At 44.9% G+C, this 25,110-nt stretch overlaps 1 protein-coding gene across 1 annotated transcript in view; it reads right to left on the bottom strand.

Moving 5' to 3' along the window:
- The window catches only part of LOC121168087 (delta and Notch-like epidermal growth factor-related receptor), a gene marked incomplete at its 5' end in the record, with an annotated part of 181,059 nt that overhangs the window by 49,659 nt on the left and 106,290 nt on the right, over positions 1 to 25,110 (bottom strand). Inside the window, one exon of the mRNA XM_040997852.1 lies at positions 19,878 to 20,102. Coding sequence (XP_040853786.1) covers positions 19,878 to 20,102 — 225 coding nt within the window. The remainder of the gene's footprint in view (positions 1 to 19,877; positions 20,103 to 25,110) is intronic.

The raw sequence follows: 25,110 nt of genomic DNA, 5'->3' as shown, positions 1-25,110 counted from the left end.
AAAGAGACAGAGAGGAAGATCTTCCATCTGTTGATTCACTCCCCAAGCAGCCTCAATGGCCAGAGCTGAGCCAATCCGAAGCTGGAAGCTTCCACCAGGCATGCCATGTGGGTGCAGAATCGCAAGGATTTAGGGCCATCCTCTATTGCTTTCCAGGATTCAAGCAGGGAGCTAGATGGGAAGCAGGACTGCTGGGATTAGAACTGGAGACCATATGGGACTCCAGCACATGGAAGGTGAGGACATTAGCTGCTAGGCTACTGCACCGGGCCCATCCCCTCTGCTTGTAAGACACAGGTGTTATTGCCTCAGGGTCTCCCACTTATGTCCTGACTGACTTTAGATACCTCTTCAAAGACCTCCTATTCAAAGACAGTCATACTGGGGTCAGAGAGACTCAACCTGTAAACTTGAGGGGGATGAAACTCAGTCTGTAACACCTGCAGGGGGACTCTGAGGGCGAACACAGTTGGTCTCAGACCACATCTCACCATGGGGAGCTGTCCTGTACGCGCTGTGCGGGCAGCACAGCATCCCCAACTCCATTCCTGGGTTCCAGAAGCACACCCCGCCCCAGCTGCCCTGAACAAGACCTCCAGACAGTGTCACATGGCCCTTTCTGACAACGGCAGTCCTGAACCTTTTCATAGAAGAGAATTGAGGACGTGCAGGTCTCGGGTTGTTGTGAAGAGTACCAGCGAATCTGCCAGGGTAAACAGACTCCTGGGCAGCGCTCGGGGTCCACCTGCCACGGTGGGCTGCAGGTGGCGGCAGCTCCCTCGGTCACTCTCTGAAGTACTGCTGCCCCATAGCAAGAAGGAAGCCCTGCCTGTGACCCCCAGGCTCTGGTCATCCCAAATGAGATCAAGAAAAGGGGAGGCTGGAGTCCCCAGCTGGCGGTTTCAGACCACCGAGAACCCTGGTGAATGTTCAGCCACTAGGTCAAGTCTCTGCTCTGTCTTCAGAGCAAGTTCTTGTTTGATCACTGTCCTGGCAGAGCCAGGTGCTGGGTAACACTGTTCCTGCTCTTCGAGGCAGACAACCAGGCAGGGCCAGTTCTGCTCAACAAAAGCGCTGGAGACTAGCACCTGCTCCAGGACACAGAACCCGCTGCCTCCAGGCTGTCCTCCCCACTGCCTCCCATGCCTTTCTCCTGTCTTCTCTCTCTACTGCATCTCAAGACAGCTTCCTTGGAGCATGAGACGCAGACCAGCTCTGGCCCCACCCATGGTTACTTACCCAGCATTTTTCCTCTCCTTGCCCACCACACTGCCACACTGTGACAAATCCAAAGCTCCAAGACTCTGGTGGTGATGGCTTTCACACTTATGCAGCCCCTCCTGGCTCCTGCTCTGTTTGTGTCCTTTCTGGGTGACTGTGCTTTCTGCCGCCTCACAGAAGGACACTAAGGAAGCCCCCCAAAAAGCAGACTGAAATGCTTGGCAGTAGAGTTCTTGAATTTTACTCTACAGTCAGGCTGAGGTATGTGAAGGATCTGGGGCACGTGGGGCGAGGTCCTTTAAGGTATATGGTTGAAGCTCAAGGATGTCTCTCCCCTCTTCTCTGCCAGGGGATGTGACGTGACAACTGTGGCCTGCTGGCAGCAGACTCCACTGGTTCCTGGGAGATTTACACACTCCTCTCACTCAGAGTCAATGATGTAGACACTGAGAAAATAACTCTATTAAGTGACCATGATTGTCTATGAGCTTTCCAATTCTGGCTAAACCTCAGTGCTGGTCAGAAAAACCAGGAGGATTGGCACAGTGAAGCAAACGCATCACCTCTTGTTCCAAAGATGGTTCATTGGTTTTCTCTCTCTCTCTCTCGCTCTCTCTCTCTCTCTCTCTCTCCTTGTATCTGTGAATGCACATCCAATAATCTCCCTCTGTCTCTTTGTTGGCAGGTTCGTAATTGGAAACCATTTAAGAACACAAGAAAACACAGATGAATGCCTGCTCACGTGATTCCAGCATTCAGCTGCTGTGTGCTGACTGGGCCTGCCACGCTGCTGTCTGCAGCCTTCCACGCAGCCAGCACGTCTCTGTCACACAGACACATGGGAAAACAGGGCAGCAGCTGTGCGTCTGCAGGAAGTGTCCGAGCAAGCACAGCGCACTCACTCGTGTGTGAAGGGCAGTGGCTGCTGAATGCTGCTTCTTCCCCTGACTCCCTGACCTTTGCTTGGTTTCATGGCTCACAGCACCTGGGCCAGGACAGAAAACAGATGTGGAAAGACCCAAGTCAGTCAGTGTTTCCACTTGCCATAGTTTTGTAGACCTTAAGCTGGGAGACTCAAAGACAGAGGAAATGAAAGCTTTTAACGGCAAAGCCTTCCCATGGCTTTTGCTACAGCGCCGTCTACAGATTTTCATCTCCTTCCCTGGGCCTCCGAAAGGACACATGGTACACAGCCAGCCTAAGTCATGTCCCAAACACCCTGGCCGACAGCCCGTGTCCTCCATCACTGCCAAGACCTGCTGCCTGGAATAGCCTGTGCCGAGGGTGGAGGCCTCCTCCATCCATCCTTCCCTTAAGGCAACAGACAGAGGTAAAATGACAACTGTGTGCGGGTACTGCGCAAGCGGCAGGGGCTAATGGCCAGTCCCAACACAGGGGAAGGTAGCAGTCAGCCAACTCCAGGGAAAATCAGAACCGCAGGAGTATAAGTATTTAGGGATCTGGGATGCAAAACGGAAGGTGACTGGGTCCTGGGAAGAGAAAGCTGCACCAGAGTCCCAAGGTGGGGTATCCACGGCCAGGAGCTCTTGAGCTAAAAAAAAAAAAAAAACAAAAAAAAAACACAGAGAGAGGACAAGAGGCAGGCAGGGGCCAAACTCCAGGAGAGGAGATGACAATCATCCCTGCAGTCTCCACTTGGAGAATGAGAGCGAGACCTGCGAGCATCAATGTGGCAAAACCGATGAAGGGGAATGCCTGGCATGAGGGTGGTGGCAGTGTCAGCAGGAGAGGAAACATCAAGAGTCACTTCCAGAATAAAGCAGGAACTCCTGGTCCTGATTGAGGCATGAAAGGTGGGATCTAAGCTGAGTCTCCAGTTCCCAGAGTCTCCCATCCTGCTTCCCCTTAGGGTAGAAGAAGGCATGGACCGAGTGCCCTTCTCTATCTAGTCCAGACTGTTCCAGGCACTTTTCAGTACAACACACCCACATCAGAGGAACAGGATGGAAAGCAGTCAGAACCAGCCCCTACAAGTACACCTTAGCAGACCAAGAAATTGACAGAAAGACAGAAGCCATCTAAAGGAAACCTCCATCCATGTTCACTAATATTGACCAAATGCTGACAACACTCCGTTGAGGCAGGTGCTGAGATTAACTGTGCTGTGCTTAAAAACCTAGGGGGTGAAGGGAGGACAGAAAGGGGGTAGACACAGAAAAAAGGGGAGGTGGGAGCAGAAGGGAGAGGTTGTGGGGGACAAAGACTCGAGAATGCTAAAACAGGAAAGAAAAAGGGGAAAATCAAAGAGAAATAAAGAAAGAAGGTGGGAGCAAGAGGAACAGAGAGGGAAAGGAGCGAGAAGGAAGGGATAAAGTGGGAAGGGAGACCCAGACAAGTGAGAAAGGAAACCTGGTCCTGACTGTGTTGGAATTAGATCGGGCAGAATGCAGGGCCTTGCCAGACGCACCTTGGGTCCCCCTGCAGAGCCACAGCACTGCCTGTGATACAACTGGGGCCCTGCCTTCGGGGGGCCCTCAGGTACTGCAGCATAAGGGGTTGGGGTTCCATTTCAGAGTCTGGGAGAGCATGGATCACTGTAGGAGTCAAGCTTTCCAAGTTACCATTTATGAAAACAAAATACGTTTGACACGCTTTTCTTTTTTAAGTGTTCTTTACTTATACTAGTTCTCTGCCTCTCTGAACTCCAACACCTGCAATACCCAGCGTAGGTGGGGCTGCACCCAGGTGCCAGGAAAGCAATCCAGGTCCTTAACGTCGGTGGCCAGCACCCAACTACTTGATCCCCACCTGCTATCTCCCAAGTTACACATCAGCAAGCAGCTGGAATCAGGAGCCCAGCCATGACTTTAACTTAGTCACTGCAACATGGGATGTGTGGACATCTCACTCTGCCCACTGCCTGGTCAAATTCCCCACCTGTGTTTTCATGAAACAATTTCCATAAACCAATACCAATACTGCTTTCAGGCAGGGAGCTTCAGACCTCCACGCATGTGGCTGCAGCTCAAGGCTAGACACTGTCATCTTCCAGAGCCGCTCTCGTGGACACTGTGGCAACAGAAAGTACCTACAAAAGCAAGACCTCAGGCCAGTGTTTTGGCTTAGCGGGGTCAGCCTCCACCTGTGGCACCGCATGCCACAGAGGTGCTGTTTCATTTCCCAGATGCTCCACCTATGCCCTGGGAAAGCAGCAGAGGATGGCTCAAATCCTTGGGCCCCTATATCCACATGGGAGGCCTGGAGGGAGCTCCTGGATCCTGGCTTTGGATTACCCAGCTCAGCCATTTGAGGAGTGAATCCAGGGATGGAAAATACATATTCTCTCTCTCACTGTCTCTCTACCCCGTTCTTTCTGTAACTCTATATTCAAATAAAAATGAATAAATTTGTTTAAAAGAAATTAGGGCATCTTGTGACGCTTTCAAGAAGATATGAACTAGGCACCCCACATGCAATAGTAGCACAGTAATGGCATCAAAAACAATGTGTGCTCACCTAGCCAGTTGGGAAAGCATGACTTCAACAGACACCACAGGCATGTGCATGGGAAACGGGTACCCACCTCACACACACAGCGAAGGTGTGTGCATCAGCCCTGAAGAGCAGGTCCCCGGGCTCCACAGAGCAGCAGGGGCCACTGCTTGGACACCCAGTGGCTCTGCCGCTGCAGCTGGGGCCCAGCCCGGATCTCACCAGCTTGCAGCTCAGAGGCACGCACCTTCTGAAGCGCAATGTTCAGCTGATTGCTGGCTTTTTAAAAACTGGCCCTTTTCCCTCTCTGTTCCAAGTTTCCTGACTGGCACTCAAACTCTGATTGACTGCCTGATATTTGATCCCAAGCTATTTTCATTTTGAAGTCTGTTCTCATGTCATGTGCTTAACACACAGTTTGGTGAAGAGAGAAGACACTGGATCAGATGGAGTAAATTGGATTTTTCAGAAAAACAGAATCCTAGGGTTGAATCATTTTTGTACCCTCAGACATAGAAGGGTTCATTTCTTTATAAACATCTGTTTATACAAATAAGCACAAAGGAGCCTGGGAAAATGTTTCCAAGTTAGACAGTGGTTTGATTCAGAAATTATTTTATGTATTTAAGTATGCATGGTCATATTGCTGATTTTTCACAGTGGAACAATGCAATTTGCAGTAACACAAGAGGCTATTACCATCCACGCCTTCTGGGTGTTCTATTTGCAGCATCGTAAGTCCAGATCATGCTGCCGATTACAAGGGCAATCCGAACCAGGCTCCATGCCTAACGCTTGAACACACAGTAGGAGAGCAGGTCGCATCAGGAAAAGCCCATCACAACTCACGTTCCTATTCATACAGGTGGATGAAGCAATGCTTACGGTCCACAAAGGGAAAGGGCCAGGGTATTAGAAAAGAGTTTTAAAGAAACAGCCATCAGAATAAAATTGTTTTCTAATAAAGAAGATTTAAAGAGAACAGAATACAGTATTTAAGATTCTGGAGAAACAGATCTTCTCTGGAAACTTTGGTCATTTTAGAAATCAAACCAGAGGAGCTGCAGGCTGGGGCACCATCTCCCATCCTGGAGTTCTCCTGTCCTGCCTGAACGCACCTTGGGAGGCGGTGGGTTACAGCTCAGCTGCAGCCTGGCTTGTGGATGGTACTCCCTATCTCCCTTCATCTCACTCGGTCTCTCACATAGCTGCTTTCACATTTGAAAGAAAAAAAATCCTCAATAGATAGAAAACTTAACCCCGCCAGTCTGAGTGACATGCTTCCAAACAGCATCCTCCTCTGAGAAGCATGCACAACCAAAGGAAAGATCACATCGCATACGGCAAAATTAAACAGCAGCTACTTGCTAAGGGTGTTACAGGTCCAGAGCTGGTGACAGTGTGCTTGAACGTTCCGGCGCCTCTGAAGGGCTCTGACCTTGAACCTGTCCATTTTCTTCAGGGGTTTTCTAACCATGTTGCTCTTCTTTTGGAATTGTCTTTGAAACTGGGTTACAAAGGAGTCAAATGAAAAGTAACTCAATCACATCATAATTTTGTAGCCTCCTTTCTGGGTTTTTTTTTTTTCCCCATGTTGCTTTTGGCCACTAGAGGGTGGGTTGTGCCCATGATCTATATCAGCTAAAAGAAAAAAGAACATAATGATAAAAGCACCCTACTTGGGACGGTAACACAAAAAAAGAGGGACGGGGGGCAATATAAACATATCTTTCCCCAAAGGAAATACACAGCATAAAAGGACACAAATGAATCTGCCAGGTCATATTAAAGGAGTGATATTGTTCCTTTTGATGATTAACTTTAGCATGCAGACATATCTTTACAGCTTATGAATAAAGACATGCATAAGTTCTTCAGATATATGATATCTCCATCCAAAATTGCCTATGAGAGAGGGATCTCTTTTCCTCACAATTTATAAAAATTATTTTAAAATGCAAATGCTTGAGCTGCCATGATGGAAGTACCGAGATTGAGGATGAGCATATGGAGGAGTTTTTTGTGTTGTATGTGATTTTACTTTTTTAAGATTTATTCTGTGGGGGAGGGAGCATCCAAGAGGAAGGCTCTAGTCTACTGTGGCTCTTAGAGAGGAAGCCGACGCTGGGGGCTGTTCTCCCGCACAGACACACAGAAGGTAGAATTACAAAGAGGGGTGTTAGAGGAGCAGAAGGCAGAAAAGGGCTTTATAAATTCACAAATCATTGCCCACGTTTGAATTTAGCTTACCATTAACCAAGTTACGCACGTTGAGCATCCCAAATTCCAGAATGCAAAATGTTCCACATTTGAAACTTTTGGGGTGCCAATATGATAGCACCAGCGAAAGGTCCACACCTGGTCTAACGTTACGGGTTGCAGTAAAAACACACAAAATTATTTAAAATCTTGTGTAAAATTATCTTGGTCTATATGCACAAGTGCGTATGAAACGTTAGATAAGTTTTACTTGTTTGTTTAGACTTAGGAACTCTCTGCCAATGTAACTTATTATTTGTATATAAATACTCCATATTTGAGCTAAGAATGCCCAAAGTCCACAATATCTCCCACAACTTCCAACTTCTGAAAATACATGCAAAAGGAAGGACTATTATATCAAGGCTCTTTATTTTAACAGCTGTTCCCCTAAGCATGTCATTAAACCAACCATAAAACATAGTCAGAACATGTACCAACAACAGGCACATAAACAGGCTAAAGAGAACAACATGCCTCATGATTTACTTAAGAGAAGAAGGTAATACAAGGAAAAGCTCAACATGAAAGAGAAGCCCCCCGCAGTACTTGGTTCCCTAAACCCATGCAGACGTTCAAGCCCCAAGTTACATGTTAGCAGTTAATGGATTAATGCTACTGGCTGACAGCTTAGGCTGAAGGCTGGATGCGGTGTCTGAAGGTTACGTGACTGTATTGGACTAGGTTGCTTGGGGCTGCCCTGAGGTAGGTTGTAATGTGTCTACTTAAAGACACACGGGAGACAGCAGAGGAATATTCTCCCCTGTATCTTTCTCTTCCACGGCCCACCATGTCACAGGTCCTCAGCGTGTCCCCAGCTACAGCCAGCCTCCACCAGATCTTGAACTGTAGGGTTGCTGATTGTGACCTGTGGACCTAAAAAGTGTAAGTCATGGGGCCAATAACATTGGTGCATCAGGCTAACCCTCCACCACATGGACTCGGCATCTCACGTGGGTTTCTGTCTGTGTCCTGACTGCTCCACTTCTGAGCCAACTCTCTGCTTACACCCGGGAAAGTAGTGGAGGATGATCCAAGTCTTCCATCCCATTCACCTACATGAGAGACCCAGGAAACCTGGCTCCTGGCTTCAGATCAGCTCAACTCCTGCCGAGGTGGCCATCTGGGGAGGGAACCAGCGGATTGAAGATCTTTGTTTCTCCTTCTCTTTTAAAATCTGCCTTTCCAACAAAAATAAATCTTTCAAAAAAACGTTCAAGTCTAAGTTGCTCCTCTCAGCCTCTTGAGCTGAACGAGAAGCTAGCGTAGACGGTAAGAAGGAGGCAGAAGGAGCACACCATTGTTTAAGTCCCCACGGCACGAGGTGGGCCGGGCATCAGGTGCATCTGCTCGGAACGAGGAAATGCATCCAGACACAGCTCATGAGTGCAACCCTGCCCAAGCTCTGACCTCACTGCCTTGACCCTTGGAATGCCATTTTTGCTAAAAGGAATACTGTTAGAACACGGCAGCGATCCTTTTTATAAACCCAAACCTGTTCAGATGGCATCTGATTCTATACTGCAAGTTTTGGTTCTATGTCACGTGCAACCCCATAGACACACAGATGGGTACGAAACTCTCTGTGGGATCGAAGCCAAAGCTTTGTGACTGAGACTTTTCCAAATTATGTTGGTGCCTGCCATTCACACGCAGACCAAGATTTCCCCTCACCTATCAAAGGTACAATGCAAATGGATTCTCCCCTATTAGTCCCTGGCTTTTTCAAATCAATATGCTGAATCCTAAGAACTGACAAATACCAAGACACCTCTCACATTCACAGACATTTTTGGAAACCGCCCCCCACCCATGTGCCTGCCATCCCTGAGGCTGTAAAATCAGAAGGGCTGAAGTTGACACTGGGAGTCACAGTCTCATTGGAACAATTTTGGGAGAAACTTAAGCGCCAGAGCCGTGCCTCGAGGCAACCGGATTACCAAGAAAATTCCAAAAATGTAGATAAATTAGAAACACAACTCAGTTGTTTGAACAAACCCTGAATTCTACTCTAATTGCCACAACTGAATTAAGGGTGCATGAAAATAAGGCTTTTTTTTTTTTCAGTTCAGAAATCATGACATAGTGGAAAATCAAAATGTGTTTTCTCTTGGTGATTCAAAATCCCTAAATACTCTGTGTACTAAGAATTCAAAGTAGAAAATGAAATTTCCTTAAAAACAAAGCAATGTTCAACCCGTACAGAATTATGAAATAAGAAATTCCCTAGACACCCTTACCACTTGAACAATTCAGTGGTCCTCATCTATTGTCAAGTCCGCAGATGGCACACTGTGTTTATCAATTTTCTTCCTCTGCAAATCTGCTCTTACATATACAACAGATATTATACATGCAATATGAATACCTACAAGGGCAATTCAAAGCACTCGTGGAGAAGGAATTCAAAAAATGCATATATTTATCTTGTTGCAAAAAAAATTAATTTGAATCCTCATATAAAATGGGAAATAATGTATATCATGAAAAAGGCGCACATATCCTCTGCTGCTGCTTTTCAAATCTGGCTTTCTGTGAACAAGCCTGAACCGGTCTGCAGGATGAGAGGCACGGGGCCCAGGCACCCCACCATTTCAGCCCCTCGCCAGCCATGTGAAGGCACCATCCTGGACCAGGGGGTCCCCCGCCAACCACGAATGATCAATACGACACAGAGCAGAGAGGAGACATCCTGGCCAAACTCTAATCAGATTGCCAATTCAGAATCATAGCCCATGGATGGCTGTTTCCCGCCACCAAATTTCAGCTGTAACTAGCTGATGCCACAGTGTAATCACTTGGGATTATGCCTAACTTAAAGGAATGAAACCAGATAAACTTTTCAAAAATCAAAGAACTGGTAGGAAAGATATTTTCAGGGAGTAGAACATATGGGGGAATCCTTGCCAAAATCCTACTGAAAGGCACCACATATTCCTTGGTCCAGAGCTACATGCAGTTGGGTTTTTCACCTTACTAATGAATTAGACATGGCAGCTTCACTCCGACCTATGCCATCAGAAGTGACCTGGTGGAGTTAAGTGGGACGTGATCCTGACCGTCACCAATGTATCACTACAATTTCAGGTCAACCAACTAAAGATGTCTGCGGACAATCTCCATAAAGGTAAATGTGGTTTTGTACAAAGCAGGAAGTACCTGGGTGAGACAAAGGCAGATGTGCTGTTTTGCAAGATCAGCATCTGCTTTGTGCTGACAATGCTAACAGCAAAAAAAAAAAAGGAAGGGAGGAAGGAGGAAGGGAGAGAGGAATAGAGGAGGGAGATGGAGGAGAGGGAGGAAGGGAGGGAGAAGGCAGGGGAGAGAGAAAGCAAAGCAAGCAAGAAGGGAAGCAGCCAGGAAGCCATGCATCAAGCTGCTCTAGGCAGAACTACAAGCTCTAAGTCTGCATTAAAACCGAAGCCATTTGGTAAAGGCACTATGAATGCAGCACGCTCACTGTGTGCTCTCAAACTAAAAATTAATGGGCAGGATAGGAAACCAATGGAAGAAATACAGGGCATTGTCTGCAGGTTTTTATGCAAATCCAAACCAAGAAGGAATGTAAAATCACATGGGATGGTATCAAGCCAGAAAAACAAAAAAGTAGGGCAGGCAGACAAACCTCTTGATCAGTTTTCTAATTGGGACTCGGTCTCAGGGCTCCCCTTGATGACAACACACCTCAGACAGCATCTCACAGTCCAGGTTTCTCCCATCCTGGGCTGCCGAGGCTGGGCAGACCCTCTGTTGTCGACGCTGATGTCAACCATCTGATCACAGCCAGAGGTGCCACTGAAAGTACAGCACATAATGATATCCCAAGGCACGGAGCTAAAAATAACACCTTTCAAATGGGAAGAGGAAGGAACATCTTTGGGACTAGGATACTTTTAGAGAGGGGTGGGAAGAAAACACAGCAAATGGCTCTATTCTATAATGAATCAACGCAGGAGACTTCCAGGGATCCAGACCATCATTAAAACAAAATTGTTGATAGTCATCAAGAACCCCAGAAATGAGAAGCATCAATCACAGGAGACTACCCAAACTGAAGGACACACACCTGTCACGTGACTAGCCTGCAAAGAGCAGTGTCTTTAATTAGCTGCATCCAGCAGGCATCGGGTCAGATGAAACTGCAAGCTTCAATCAGGGACAGCCTCAGTACCAACATCAAAGCTGTGGATTCTGGGATCTTCAGAGTGAAGCAGAGTCAGAGGAAGGGTCTGCCCAGCTGCAAGCCATGCAGTAGGCTTGGAAGTCAGAGCCGTGGCCCCTTTGTACTAGCAGGTAGAACTTCTGGTCCAAGGCAGTCACTGAGCCACCGTCAGGTTACTTTATAAACCTGGCTTTGAGGCCGAGACTGGGAGTCTGGAAGCGTGTTCCTGTGACTGACTCAGACATAACGGGAGCATCTAACCTGCGAGGCCACAAGCTCTCTAAATTGCACTAAGCCTAACCTAGTAGGCAGGAGCAGGGGCTTTGCTGTAAGATAAATGTACGTTAAAACGGGGGCACTGATATCTTTGCCTCTTGTTTGGACTTTCATGCATCAATTTTATTAAGTAACAAAAATACTACAACCTGGGGAGGCTGTAAAAGAAAACATTTGTCATGTATTTGGTACACAGTGGAGATAGCATAAATTCTCCAAAATGGAAGCTGCTCAGGGCAAAAAACAACTTGGGAAAATGATGCCCTAGAACCACAGAGCTGAATCAGTGTGACTGGCAAACTTCCAACGTAACGTGCTCATCTGAGGTAGTTATTAAGACAACTACCACTTGGGAAATGGAGATAGATGTTTCATTCTTCAGTCATTGCCCCTCAGTGAATGCAGGTCACCATCTGACACTATTCCCTAGGAGGGAACTACGTTTCCAGAGCCCAACAACAGCCTGGGTCGGATTCCAGCTTCATCCTGAACTCGCTCAAAAACAGCAACAACATGGGTCCTACTTTGCAAAGGCTGTGGAGACGCAAGAAATCAACCCAATGAAACATCTCTGCACCTGGCTCTTAAATATTTGCCACTGCAAAGAGCCACAAGCCAGGCAATAAGCATTGCCTAATCCCTTAAGAAGCTGAGTACGCATCCATATGCAAGAAGATCCACCATGACCTTAAAAATGCCTCCCACCTCTAGTCTGACTCTAATCTTGAACTCCCAAAGTGCAGAATTTATCACTTCCTCCACAGCTTCCCCAGAAAAGGAAACGATATTTGTGCCACAGCTCCATTATTTTACACATCTCAAAAGTGGGTCACTGCATGTGTCATCTCATTGGAGCTTCATCAATGTTACATTTGTCCCCATTTCACACAGTAGGAAAACAAAGCTAATGGAGAGGCCAGCTGCACAACTATTTCGGGTAACTCTAGGACTTGAATTTAGCTTTGCTCAACTCCATGCCCTGGTCCTTTTCCATTAAAAAAAGGTGGGGGGCAAGGCATACAGGATTTGGGGTTCTCAACTCCAGATTCTCAAACATTCGCAACAACTGACAGTATGAGCAATTAGATCATGATAATATTTTTTTAAAGATTTATTTAAATATTTAAAAAGGAGGAGAGACAGAGAGGAAGATGTACTGTCTGATGATTCATTCCCCAAGCGGCCTCAACAGCCAGAGTTGAGCCAATCTGAAGGCAGAAGCCAGGAGTCTCTTCCAGGTCTCCCATGTGGCTGCAGGGCTCCAAGGTTTTGGGCCATCCTCAACAGCTTTTCCAGGCCACAAGCAGTAAGCTGGATGGGAAGCGGGGTGGCCATGATTAGAACCAGCGGCCATATGGGATCCCGGCACATGCAAGGTGAGAACTTTAACCACTTGGCTACCGTGCCAGGCCCAGATCATAATAATTTTTAACCATCTAGTAAGTGTTAATGGCTTAGTTACAAAATGGTCCTTGGTAAGTCCCCCATATGACCTCCAGGGCCATGAGCTTGAGGAAAATTTCCTGAAATTATGTGGTGGCAGACCTTCAAATACGGTCTTCCCCAAATACTCATCAGTTAGTAATGTCAGCTGTGCCATTTGCAACTTTCATTCCAGGCGAGATGACACAGAGTGAACCCTGATGTCCCCCTAGACTCTGCTAGCTCATATTTTTAGCAAGGAAAGCTTGCAGAATTTCAACATGAGTTCAGCCAAGCACGAGCTCTGAGTGCCTTGAATTTCGAAGGGAAATCAGGGAGAGGTGGAAATAGAAACTATCATTAAAGGCTCGCTCGTGAACACTTCCACGCATAAGGAGTTACTCCTAAAGTGATGCTCACCAGCAACCTTGCGAATAGAACCTAAACATCAAGAATCCCATAAAAAATTCCAAGCACTCCATTAGCGAGTGCCCTGCCCTCATTACCAGTGTCCCATCTCTCCTAAAGTAATCTCCCGGTTCAGCAACATAAAGACACACAGATAACTCTAACAGCCCACTGAGCACAGGACGGTTGGGGTGACTGGCTGAGCTGCTCCTGCTGCAGACAGTGTCCGCACCCACTCTTTCCTCCCGTGTCACTGCCCAGTGGTCCTCCAAGTCAGTGACAGTTTTAAGCACCTCTGATTATAGCTTCTACTCCCACCTCAATGCTAGAACTCTCTGACACTCTCCTCCCCTCTCACTTCCATTGATCCTAACACTGTCTGTAACTTCCTCTAGTTCCCGCAGAATCAGAACCCCACCTTAACATTCCGGATTTCAGCCTCATGCCCAAGTTCCAGTTCCAGTTACCAACTGTGGACTGGCCCATCTCCTCTGGCTGCCCTGGAGTGGACCCAAAGACCTGAAGACTTGAAGTGCCTTCTCTGCTGCATCTCCCTTTTTGCTCAGTTATCCAAATGAAATTGTCAGTTACCCTTATCCCCATTCCCACCACAGATGTCTAACAATCAACTGACAACTGAACTGATGGCTCCACTCACCAGACTGTTCAATCCATCCTTTCATTCCCACTGTAACAAGTTCCATTTCACACATCTCCTATTATGATCACTTCTTGACTGTATTATACATCAAATGCTGTGGAAGTAATGTGTCTAAAACACAGCAATCCGCACACACCCACTAACGCAAAATGCCCTGAAATGTCACTGGTCATACTCTTGCAATGCTCTTCCTCGGTCCGCTCCAATGAGTACTTTCAACCTTACCACCCGTTACTGCACTTGATACTTCTCAGTGGCAGCCAATGAGTCCTTCTCTAAAACCACCCAGGACTTGCGTTTTCCACCCTTCCCTATGAACAAATCCAAACAATTATTCCAAAGTCCAATCCGTTACAAATGTTAAACTAATTTTAATGGGAAATTTTGATCACATGCCTTCAACAATAATAGCAGCATTTTCATCAGTTGCATTTTTCAACACCCTCCAACCAAAAAGACACAAGTGGAATTGAACAAGTTCAGTGTATTAGTCACCGAAGCTTGGAGAAGCCGCACAGTGAGAAATGGTGGCGTGTCTCTGTAGCAGGTGCTACGTAGCCTGGTATGATTTTGAACCCTGATTGTATGATCCAAGAATAACACTCTAGAGTGAACAGAAACAGAAGCAATTCTATGCTCAGGTATCTCAGCAAACCTTACTCATACAGAAAGCAAGGCTAATGCTGTAATCCATACAGAAATAGCTATCCGTTTATCTGACACTAAGAACTAAAAGAGAAATTTTAGTATTTTCTGGGGTAAACGGCGGCCTTGTTTTCATCTTAGACACAGTTACATACTGATTTTCTTTGAGATCATCATGCCCTTGCATTCAACAGACACCATCGCCTGATTCTGAGCACCAAGTCAGCTCTCAGCAACCTCAAGGTCTACCTGGAAAGATCAGAGCAATTGCCAATGTCAGCAGTTGCATTTCTCTCTCTCTCGGTTCTTGGTGCCATCACGATGTTAACGCAGACATTTCCTTTTTTCTTAGACAAAGATGATGAAGAATAGAACAAACCACTCTTACTGCAGCAGCAGCGAGCTAAACAAGATTCCACCAGATTCCAGCTGGCAAGAGTATGCATCACACTTGGAGGATACAAAAAGAAGGGCTGGGGCAGGCATTTGACTAGTGGTTAAGACACCGGTTAAGACACCCCTTCCCATTATGGAAGCATTTCGGATTTGATGCCAAGATCCTGCTTCCGATGCCAGCTTCCTGCCAGCGCAGACACAGAGAGGCACAGGAGCTGATTTCTGCCACCCACATGGAGTTTGGGTCAAGTTCTCAGCTCCCGGCTTCTGTCAGATTGGGTTCTGGCAGCTGGGAACATTCATTTTTCTCTCACTCATCTCTTTCTCTCTCTCTTTCTTTCTCTCTGTGTCTATTTCTCTGACTCTCAAAAAAAGAAAGAAAAAAAAAAAGAAAAGAGAAAGGGCAAAGTAGCAAGATTAGGACTGGAAAAGAGAGAATTTATTTTATATAATGTTCCTCAACTTGCCCTGAATGATGTGGTACACATATCTGCTGATCAGCAAACTCCTATGGCATATTAAACCAAGAATGATTTTCATCCTGGCAAACAAGATAAAGTTTTCTGCTTAATAAAACATGAAAGTTGTACACTGTACTTAATCCAAGCACATAAATGCATTTAGACATTCATTAGTGAGCTAATGTCTTCATATCTTTGCAGGTATGTTTATGTCTTTATTTCTGTTCAATTCCTCTGAAAATTTCAACCATTAAGTCTTATCTTTGATTCTGTCTCCAGCAGATACCATCAGAATACTGAGAGAGCTCCCCAAGTCTGAGGGGAAACAGAAGGAAGAAATGAGAGTTTTGTTTTAGGTCATACAGTTGAGAAACACAGCCTGTAATGGAAGGCCTATGTAAAACACAGAAATGGTATCGGAATTACCATGGATACAGTTTCTTTTCAAGGAGCTAACTCACTACAACAAGCAAGTTTAGAATGGAAACCCAAGTCCATCTAGCAGGGCCTATGATCAATGCAGTCAGGCCAAGATCACGTTCTGTCAGCTGAGAACTAATTTCCAGCTTGACATGATTTCAGTTTGTTGCCATTTATGAAATGGGAACTCTCCACTCTTTTTTTTTTTTTTACTTGACAGTCTTCCTTATCTATATTTGGTGTAAATCAAAACTTAGCTAATTAAACTTCACTTAAATATTTTAGATTTAATGCATTTTTTTTTAATGATACAGTTCCATAGGTTCTGGGATTTCCCATTGCCTCCCCTCCACACATACTGATTTCCCCTCTAGTATTGCAATGGGTAGTCCTTCATAAACAGTCATAAGTCCATCATTCCACTATTGAAGTGTTTCCCAACACTGTAGGCATGAAAAATGTCAGAGTCCAGCATCCTACTGTCAGAATATATTCAACAGTTTCACTGGGAATCTATCTTGTCCACTCTCAGAAAGGATGATCCAACTCTATGCTCCATAGTGGTCACCCAATTCCACCCATTCTCATGAGATTCCTCCATTATGCAAACCGATCACATGCTCCAAAAGATTAAGACGAGAAACTTTACATCCAAACTTGTCATGTTCACCTCTTCCAGCGTAAATTTTCACCAGACATGAGGCACCCTAAGGATCCGAGCAAGGTCCTATCCAACAGCAATTTTACCTCCCAAGGCTTTCACTTTGTGTAGTAAACGAAGGGCTTCGTGTAATACACAAAGGGTTCAAAAGTGAGTGTTTTTCGACGTTTGCAAGCCTGCATAGGAGTTGCTGCTGGGCCACAGGCAATGAACGAGATAAATGCGCCAAGTGGGCAGCGAACTCCAGCAGAAGAGAGAGGGAATGGAGAGTGGAACTGAATGGGAGCCATTCACCCTCTATGACTTGAGAGACTCCTCCAGAAACCTTTAACAATGCATGGAAGTGATGGCTTTTATCACCATGTGCGGTAGACAGGCTGTTTCCCCTTGGCTTAGTACTCTCACACAGAGTGAACACAGGGGCCCAGAGAGGCACAGGGAGGCCCAGGGAGGCCCAAGGGGAACCAGGCAGGCCAAGGAAAGCCCAGGGAGGCCCAGGGAGACCCAGCAGTTCTACAGCCACAGTCAGTAGTGGGAGCCTATTCCCACTCTGCAACGGCTACTTCTACTTAGAAAAAACTTCCTCACACAAAGCAAAAATATCAGAATTGCTTCTGTGCATGACACTAAATGTTTTCTTTGTATTAACACCATGTTAACATGACGACTGAGGAGAACTGTGTTGCAGTAATCATCATGTATTTATTGTAATCCTGAGAATCAAATGGATTCCAAAGTTCCTTAAATTTAAAAAACACACACACACACAAAAGAAAACATTCTACTGGCATTATTGAAGAGCAACATTTATCTTAAAATATCAGTGTTCCATTTGAACTTCAAAAAGATATACCAAGTAGGGGCTGGCATTGTGGTGTAGCAAATTAAACCAACACCTGCAAGTGCCAGTATCCCACATGGGTGCTGATCTAAGTCCAGGCTGCTCATTTCTGACCTAGCTCCCTGTTAATGTGCCTGGAAAACAGCAGAAGTCCACCCAAGTGCCTGGGACCCTGCACTCATGTAGGAGACTGAGATGGGGTTCCAGGATCTGGGCTGTGGCCTGGCTCGCCCTTTTGTAACTTTCCCTGACACACAGAGAGAGGGAGAGATAGATAAATAGACGACAGACAGACAGGTGGGCCAATCCATCCATGCCCAGCACCACTGCAGCTCAGTCCATTTGCAAACACAGCACTGCTCGTGCTAGAGATCTCTATTCCCCATGGGTAAGGGTGTGCCCACTCTGCCCCATTCCCCACCCTGCCCAGCCCCAGGGCACGAGGTCCTGGGAGGCACTACTCCTATCTCTGCTGTGGCTCTGAGAGGAGGCAAAATCCCAGGGAAAGGTTTTCACATCATACAGAGAATTGGAGAAACTTCATCTCAAGGTTTACTGGAGAACTAATTTTGTGTTCCCTGGCTGGGCCACACACCTAGGTATTTTCTCTAACGCTATGCTAGGTGTTGCTCTTACTATATGACTAGATGAGAGAAGACTAAACCTGGCACAAGTGGAGAAAAGCAGATTAGCCAGTGTGGTGTGGCTGGGCCGCACCTGCACACACACTACCTCCTTCCCTCCCTGCTTCCATCCCTCCGCTGCTCCTCTGGGGAACCTAACTCTGACATGAGGATGACTCAACCCCCCATTTCCTCTGATTGTTTCACAGCAGAAAAGAGGCATTTGGCAAAATAACAATTGCTTGGGAAATCAGATCATTAAGAAACCTAGGTGAAAAAGAACCATCAACACCCTTCTGATGCTGACTGATTTTCCCATTGTCTCCTTTCATTGATAAGGTATGATATGAGCCTCTTGCAAGTTCTGGACCAGGCACTGGTGCAGCAGAAACAGGGGCACGTGGGTAGAATGTGGGCTTAGGTCCCTACTGGGTGTGTAGACACCTACCACACACAGTGTTACATCTTGGTGTACAAGTGGCATGGGAAGACCACGTTTCAGAGATGTGAAGCATACAGCACACAACCTAGAAATACTAATGTTCACTAAAGTTTAGCTGGGGTCTGATGTTGTTGATGAACACGGGCACTGAATGCAGACCTCACACAACTGGGACACATCCAGAGAAATGCATCGTTGGGTGATGGCTTCGCTGTGCACTCAGAGTGCCCTCACACACTGGGGCCTCATAGTAGGGATCAACATGGTCCAGGCCAGCTGGTGTAACCCACAGCATCACTGAACAATGTTTTAGAGACCGCGCAGGTGACTGTGTAGGCGGCGGCAGAAGAGTTGATTCAGTCCCAAAGCTTTCCAGGCAAAACAGGGTGCTGAGGAGCAGGTGCGCCAGTGCCAAGCAGAGTGAGGCAGCGCCAGCCAGGCCACTGGGTCAGAGACCTGCGTCGGGACCCCGAGGCCTGAGAAGCCTTTTAAAGAGCTTCCTAGTGCAACGACAGGGACGTGGACAGAATGGAAATGTCAGGAAAGAAAAGACTGCCCATGTGTTGTCCAACCCCTCCCATACGAATGGGCATACATACATTTTGGCTAAGTAATCATTTTGACATCTAAACAGCTGAATTTCCATAATTAGAAAGCAGTAATACAAACTCAGAAGACATTTGAAAAATATAAATGGTGGGAGTCCTGGATGCATCGGCAGGCAGTCAGGGGTGTGACACTCTGTGCACGGAGGCAGAATTTTAATCGACAACATTCTGAATGGCTTGCATTGTGCTTCTCACACACAGTAAGACAGGAAGCTTATTCCATTACCTTAAGCACACAGCAGTAAAGGATATGCCATCTTTTAAAAGCATGCTCTAGCATGACCTATAACACACTGTTAAAAAGAATTAACCTGTTATACAATTATTCCTACATTAATCTATCCATTTTGCTCACTTGCATTGCCTAATTTTCCAACTCCAAATTGCTTACACACAGGGCAAAGGGCATTTTTGCAACCCAGGCAAGGAAATCTAGAAAGAAAATGTATCGTGAGTGGAATCCACTTTCATTCAAAGTATACAAAATTCTCTAGGCAGACATTTGCTTCAATACCAAAGAAAAGCTAACAGCATCTTGAAATTGGGTCAAGAAAAGCTTTGCAGAGCAAGTATTGTGGCTTGTAAGGTTAAGCCACTGTCTAGAACATCAGCATTCATTATGGGCATCAATTCGAAACCTTGATGTTCCACTTCCAATTCAGCTCCCTGCAAATGCACTTCAGAAGGCAACAGAAAAGGCCCAAGTGTTTGGGTCCCTGCACTCATGTGGGAGACTTTAAAGAAGTTCCAGCCTCCTGGCTTTGGTCAGCCCACTCCCAGCTGTTTTGGACAGTTGCAAAGTGAACCAGTGGATGGAAGATCTCTCATTCTCTCCACCTGTCTCTCCTTTTCTCCCTCTGTAACTTTGCTTTCAAAAAGAAAAAAAGAAAAATCTTTGCTGTCTGCAATGGCACCAACCTGGATCACAGAGGCATTTGTAGCTGGTACCCACACTGCGGCAGGTGCCGTGAGCACAGGGGTTGAGAGCGCAGAAGTCAACAAGCTGGGCACAGGTGGGGCCCGTGAAACCTGGGCTGCAGCTGCAGGTGAAATGCACGCCATCCACATAGCAGGTGCCGTTGTTCTGGCATGGGGACGAAGCGCACGGGTCCACCTTTTCCTCACAAGCAGATCCGAAGTAGCCTGTGAGAAAATGCACATCATAATGAACAAACAGGGTCTGCACACTTACAGTATTCCACATGGGGCACTGATCAATTTGACCAAGTCAGAAAAGTCAGTATTAGTAGCACCCCTGAGTGAAACTGCTACGCTCTGTGACTTCATTTCTGAGATGTAACGTAAGACTGCTGAGATGGTGCAAACACACAGATTGCACAGTAGTATAGCTGAATACACATGTGTGCATGTGCACATTGACCGCAGAACGCCACAGAATCAGTGCTGAGTACCCCAAGGGGCTGGAATTTGCATCAGCAAAGGGCTTCCTCCTTCCTCTTAGTATAATTCTGGGGAAGCATATCCCTTACCTGCTTTAATACATAATATACTATGTCAAATTGAAAAAATATAAAATATAAAATTATAAGCAATGAAATAAACCTCTCCCACCCTTTTCCTGAGTGTATGTTTTTAAATAATAAAAAGTTATTATAAAGGCTAAGCAGTAATGGCACAGAGGCTTATGTTGCGGCATAACAGGTAAAGCCACAAGCTGCAATGCTGGCATCCCATATGGTTCCCTGTTAATGGTCTGGGAAAGGCAGCAAAAAAGATGGCCCAAACACTTGGGCCCCTGCCAACCACATGGAAAACCTGGAGGAAGCTCCTGGCTCCTGGTTTTGTTTGGTGCAGCTCTCTCCAGCTCTGACTTTCAATGTAAGAAAATAGTCCTTAAGGAAAAGAAGAGAGAGAGAGGACAGAGGACAGAAAAACTGATCTACTACCCCAGCCGACCATTGGCAGTGAAGATCTGGGCAGACGGAGACACTAAGGTGGACTATAGCAGCCAGTGGATTTGGGAGAGATTTCATTGTGATTGGAACGGCGGGATCACCAGCAATTCAGGACTGTTGAACTATCAAAACCTCTTGAGAAATTCATGGTGTAAATTTCTATTTTTCTTCCTGTTTTTGATTTTATATTGTAGCTTTTCATTTTTAGAGAGATGTGTGGTGAGTGTGTAATGGAGACTATCATGTCCAGATGTGAGGATACAGTGCAGTGTGCATCTCTACTTCCAGATCAAAGATGGACTCCCAATGAAACCATGAGTTGTATCCTGACAATAGGAAGATGGACTCTCTTGTCATTGTCCATGCCCGCAATGATGAACATGTGACTGTTAATGAAAAAGTTAAAATAAAATTAAAAAAAAAAACTTTATAAAACTGGATTGTGAAATGTTAAAATAATAAAATAAAAAATGTATAATCTCAAACTTAAAAAAGAAAGAAAAAAGGCAGCACAGTCATACGATGGATATCAGATGGCAACAGGAAGATAGTGAGGATAGACACCTGCTCCTCAAAGTGCCATGCTGGGTGAAGGAAGAAGTGTTCAGAGAAAGCTCATCACTGACACAGGCACTGGGGTAACCTCTGCTGGGGGAAGATGGGTTGGCAGCAAACAGATTCATGAAAATTTCCCATGTGGGATTGTGGCCGTGACTGCACAGCTCTGAAAACTTACTAAAAAGTGCTAACTGTACTCTTCAAATAAATGAATTTATCATATGTGAAATGTTGCAAAACTGTCAAGTTTCTAAAACTTCAGGTGTGGTGATTGAAGAGTGATTTTTATAATGACCTCGTGTGTGGTTAGGTGTTTCCTAAGTTTTACGGGTCTCCAGACCCATCAATGTTTGTGCTTCCTTAATGATGTGTATCAATACAGCTATGGATCAGGCCTATATGTCTTTTAAAAGAAATCTAAGAAACGAAATTAAGATTATTCAAACTTTAGGGATAAGGTTAACTAATTTTACAGACACACAGTATATATTTTACTATTATATTTCACTTTCCTTATCTACATTTAAGTTTCTATTTATCCATCTTCACACAGGACTCCTAGTAATACGACAGTGTTTACTGCTATTGTTAAGGATCTAATGAATAGATGAAGCAGACTACCAGATTTATGAATGAATGGATATAGGAAAATCAACTCCCAGATTTAATTCTTTGAGTTGCCACTTCACAAATTGGCACAGTCAACTTGGCATATAAGTAAGTATATGTATGTGGGTATAAATATGGAGAGAAAAAGAAATACAAAGCTATTCATCATTCATGAATTTCCTGGTAGATTTCAATCTTAGAATCATACTGAAAATATGTCATACAATCAGTTTTAGCAACATTTACATTGTTCAGTCTTGCCTAGCAGCTGAGGTGACAACAGCTCCATTCTCATTTTTACTCAGATGTATTCCATTTTACTCAGGTTGACAAGAAGATACTAAAACATTTATCAACATAAGCCAGCACTGTGTGCCATCAGCACCACTGAATATGCTATTTTCAAAATAGATTCAAAACTCTTCATTTTAGAACAAACTAAAAACATTCTTCTCTGGGTCTAGCAAATGAAACACAGCCATCGGAAACAAGAATGGTCCCTTTAATTTGCTCACTGCAAATATAGTGTCGTTGGGTATGACACTAAAAGTAATTAAATGTTTTTCTCTTAAGCTGAAGAAGTAAATTTGAGAAAGGCATTGACCAGGTCACCCCACAGCTTATATTCAATAAGAGAAATTGTGTGATGCAAAAAAAAAAAAAACGAAAAGGAGCTCTAATTAATCCTGCAGTCCTACTGGTATTTTTCCCCCCTCAGGAATTCAGATTCATGATAATCATCCATGCCAAAGCAAGGTATGAAATTATCTGAAACAATAGTTCATGATGAATAACAAGATTAAAAATTTTAAGGCTCAAAAAGCTAAACTCAAATTTGAGAGAACACGTGGATTCTTTTTTTCTCCTCCAGTAGAGCAATAAAATGGTCACACGAGGTCAGAGGAAGAACACAGAAAAGCTAATTCATCAAAGGAAAGGAGTGCCTGAAAACCCTCTAAGATTAAACTGTGAACTTCATTGAATGAATATTTATAAAAATCAAAGACCAGAAAATTTAGAAATAAGAAACATACTTATTTGAGCATAAAAATGAATAAAGATACTTGAAACTTTTAGAACACAGCAGAAGAGTTCTCCATGCCAATAGTTTGACCTTTTCCAGCCTCTGGGACCATGAGGAGTCAGTTTCTGTTGGTTAAGCCCCCAACTCTGCGATATTTTGTTATGACAATCCAGCAAAACTTACATAACAAGGGGTAATATGAGAAGGGAAGCAAGACCTAAGATCTTTGGGTTTTATGATTGTGGCAGTCTCTCTCGCCCTCCTTCTCCCTCTCTCGCTCTCTCTTTCTCTCACCTTCCATATTTTCACATGGAAAGAGGGCTGACATTATCTTCATAAAGACATGGTGGTTTCTAAAAAGACATGTATCAAATATCCTAGAACAGTTCCCAGGCTAAATGAATGACTGAATGGAGTAAAAACTGTAAAGATTGGAGCAATAGCTAATACTTAGTGGGTGATAATATGTGGCTTTATGTGAATTATTTCCATTACCTCAGTGGAGTGGAAGACCTATTAGTATCCCTACTTTACAGACAAGTAAAGAACAGTACAACCATGTGAAATGACCTGTTTAAGTTTACACAGTCAGGGCCTGGTGCCGTGGCACAGCAGGTTCACCTGCCTCTTGCAATGCCAGCTTCCTACATGGACATCAACTGCTCCACCACAAACCCAGCACCTTGCTAATGTTCCTGAGAATAGCATAAGACAGCCCAAGCTCTCCCACCTGATAAACCTGGACAGAGTTCCAGATTCCTGTCTTTAGGGTGGCCCATTAAGAGCCATTGCAGCCATCCAGAGGATGAACCAGCAGATGGACGATGTCTGTGTTTTTCTCCCTCTCTCCATCTGTCTTTCAAATAAATAAAAATATTTTAACTCTACATAGTTAATAGATAACAAAACTTGGATACACAGCCAAGGCTGTCTGCTATTATTGCTCTGATGAACCAGTTAGGACAATACTCTGATATGTAAGCCTGCTTTTCTCTTCTGTATCTGTTCTTAGTGAGAGCAGAAACAGGAGACTTATTGATCAGGTCAAAATAAAATAAAAAATGAGTTTCAGAAAGTAATGACTCTAGTTTCATGTTTGTATTTGCAGTTGCACGTGTTCATATAATTTACATAGACTATACCAAGGAGAAGGGAAAGTGCAAAAGGACGAATAAAAGGTCAAGACTTGGGGAAGAGCCAATATTTAATATGGACAAGAGAAGCATGAAAAATGAACCAACACCGGAGGCCAGATCACAAATGGACACAAATAGTCTTATAATCATGCTAAGGAGTCTGTATTTCACTCTGACACTGGACTTCATCTACACAAATTTTTTTAAAAATATATTCCTGCAGCCGGGCCATCTGCAGGCTGAATCAGAGGCGATGAAGACTAGAATAGGATGCCAGGTGATCAGCAGAGCATCTGAGGTGAGAGGTCGTGACGACCAGTTGGTAGGACTGGCATAACAAAAAGAACCAGATAGGAGAACGATTTTACACACAACAATGCCAATACAAGGACCTGCGACCAACGGAAGAGAAGATGGAGCCCAGGGACACAACAGAACAGGAGTCAAAACCCAAATTCCATCAGCAGTCAAGTGGGCAGTGTTGCTCAGGAGTGTAACCCAGGTGTAACACAACACGTGTGACAGGGCCTCGGGCAAGCTAGAGAAAGAATTCCCAGCTGAGAGGTATGACTGCCATCAATCTATAACTTTTAGAAATACGGTATTGATTACCAGTTGTTCTAAATTTTCAACAGAAGTCTGCAAGACAGATTATAACTGAACCTTTTCTACTCTAAAGTATTGGCAAATCATGTCTCAAATAAAATACATCTATGGGCCACATACATGTGATTTTTCGGGGTGATTTCATGTCCTATAGCACGGACTTTGGATGTGAAGGAGCTTCACCCTAAGCATCACCTCCGTTCATTAACTGCTGAAAATGCCCTGACCACTGCTTCTGTATTTCTGGGATGGAGATTTTAACATCTGTAATTTATATTTCTTATGAAGCTTAAGAGAAAAAT

The sequence above is a fragment of the Ochotona curzoniae genome, unplaced genomic scaffold (assembly GCF_017591425.1).
Source record: "Ochotona curzoniae isolate NIBS_2020 unplaced genomic scaffold, NIBS_Ocur_1.0 patch52, whole genome shotgun sequence".
NCBI classification, from domain to species: domain Eukaryota; kingdom Metazoa; phylum Chordata; class Mammalia; order Lagomorpha; family Ochotonidae; genus Ochotona; species Ochotona curzoniae.
This window is presented reverse-complemented; position numbering and strand designations above follow the sequence as displayed.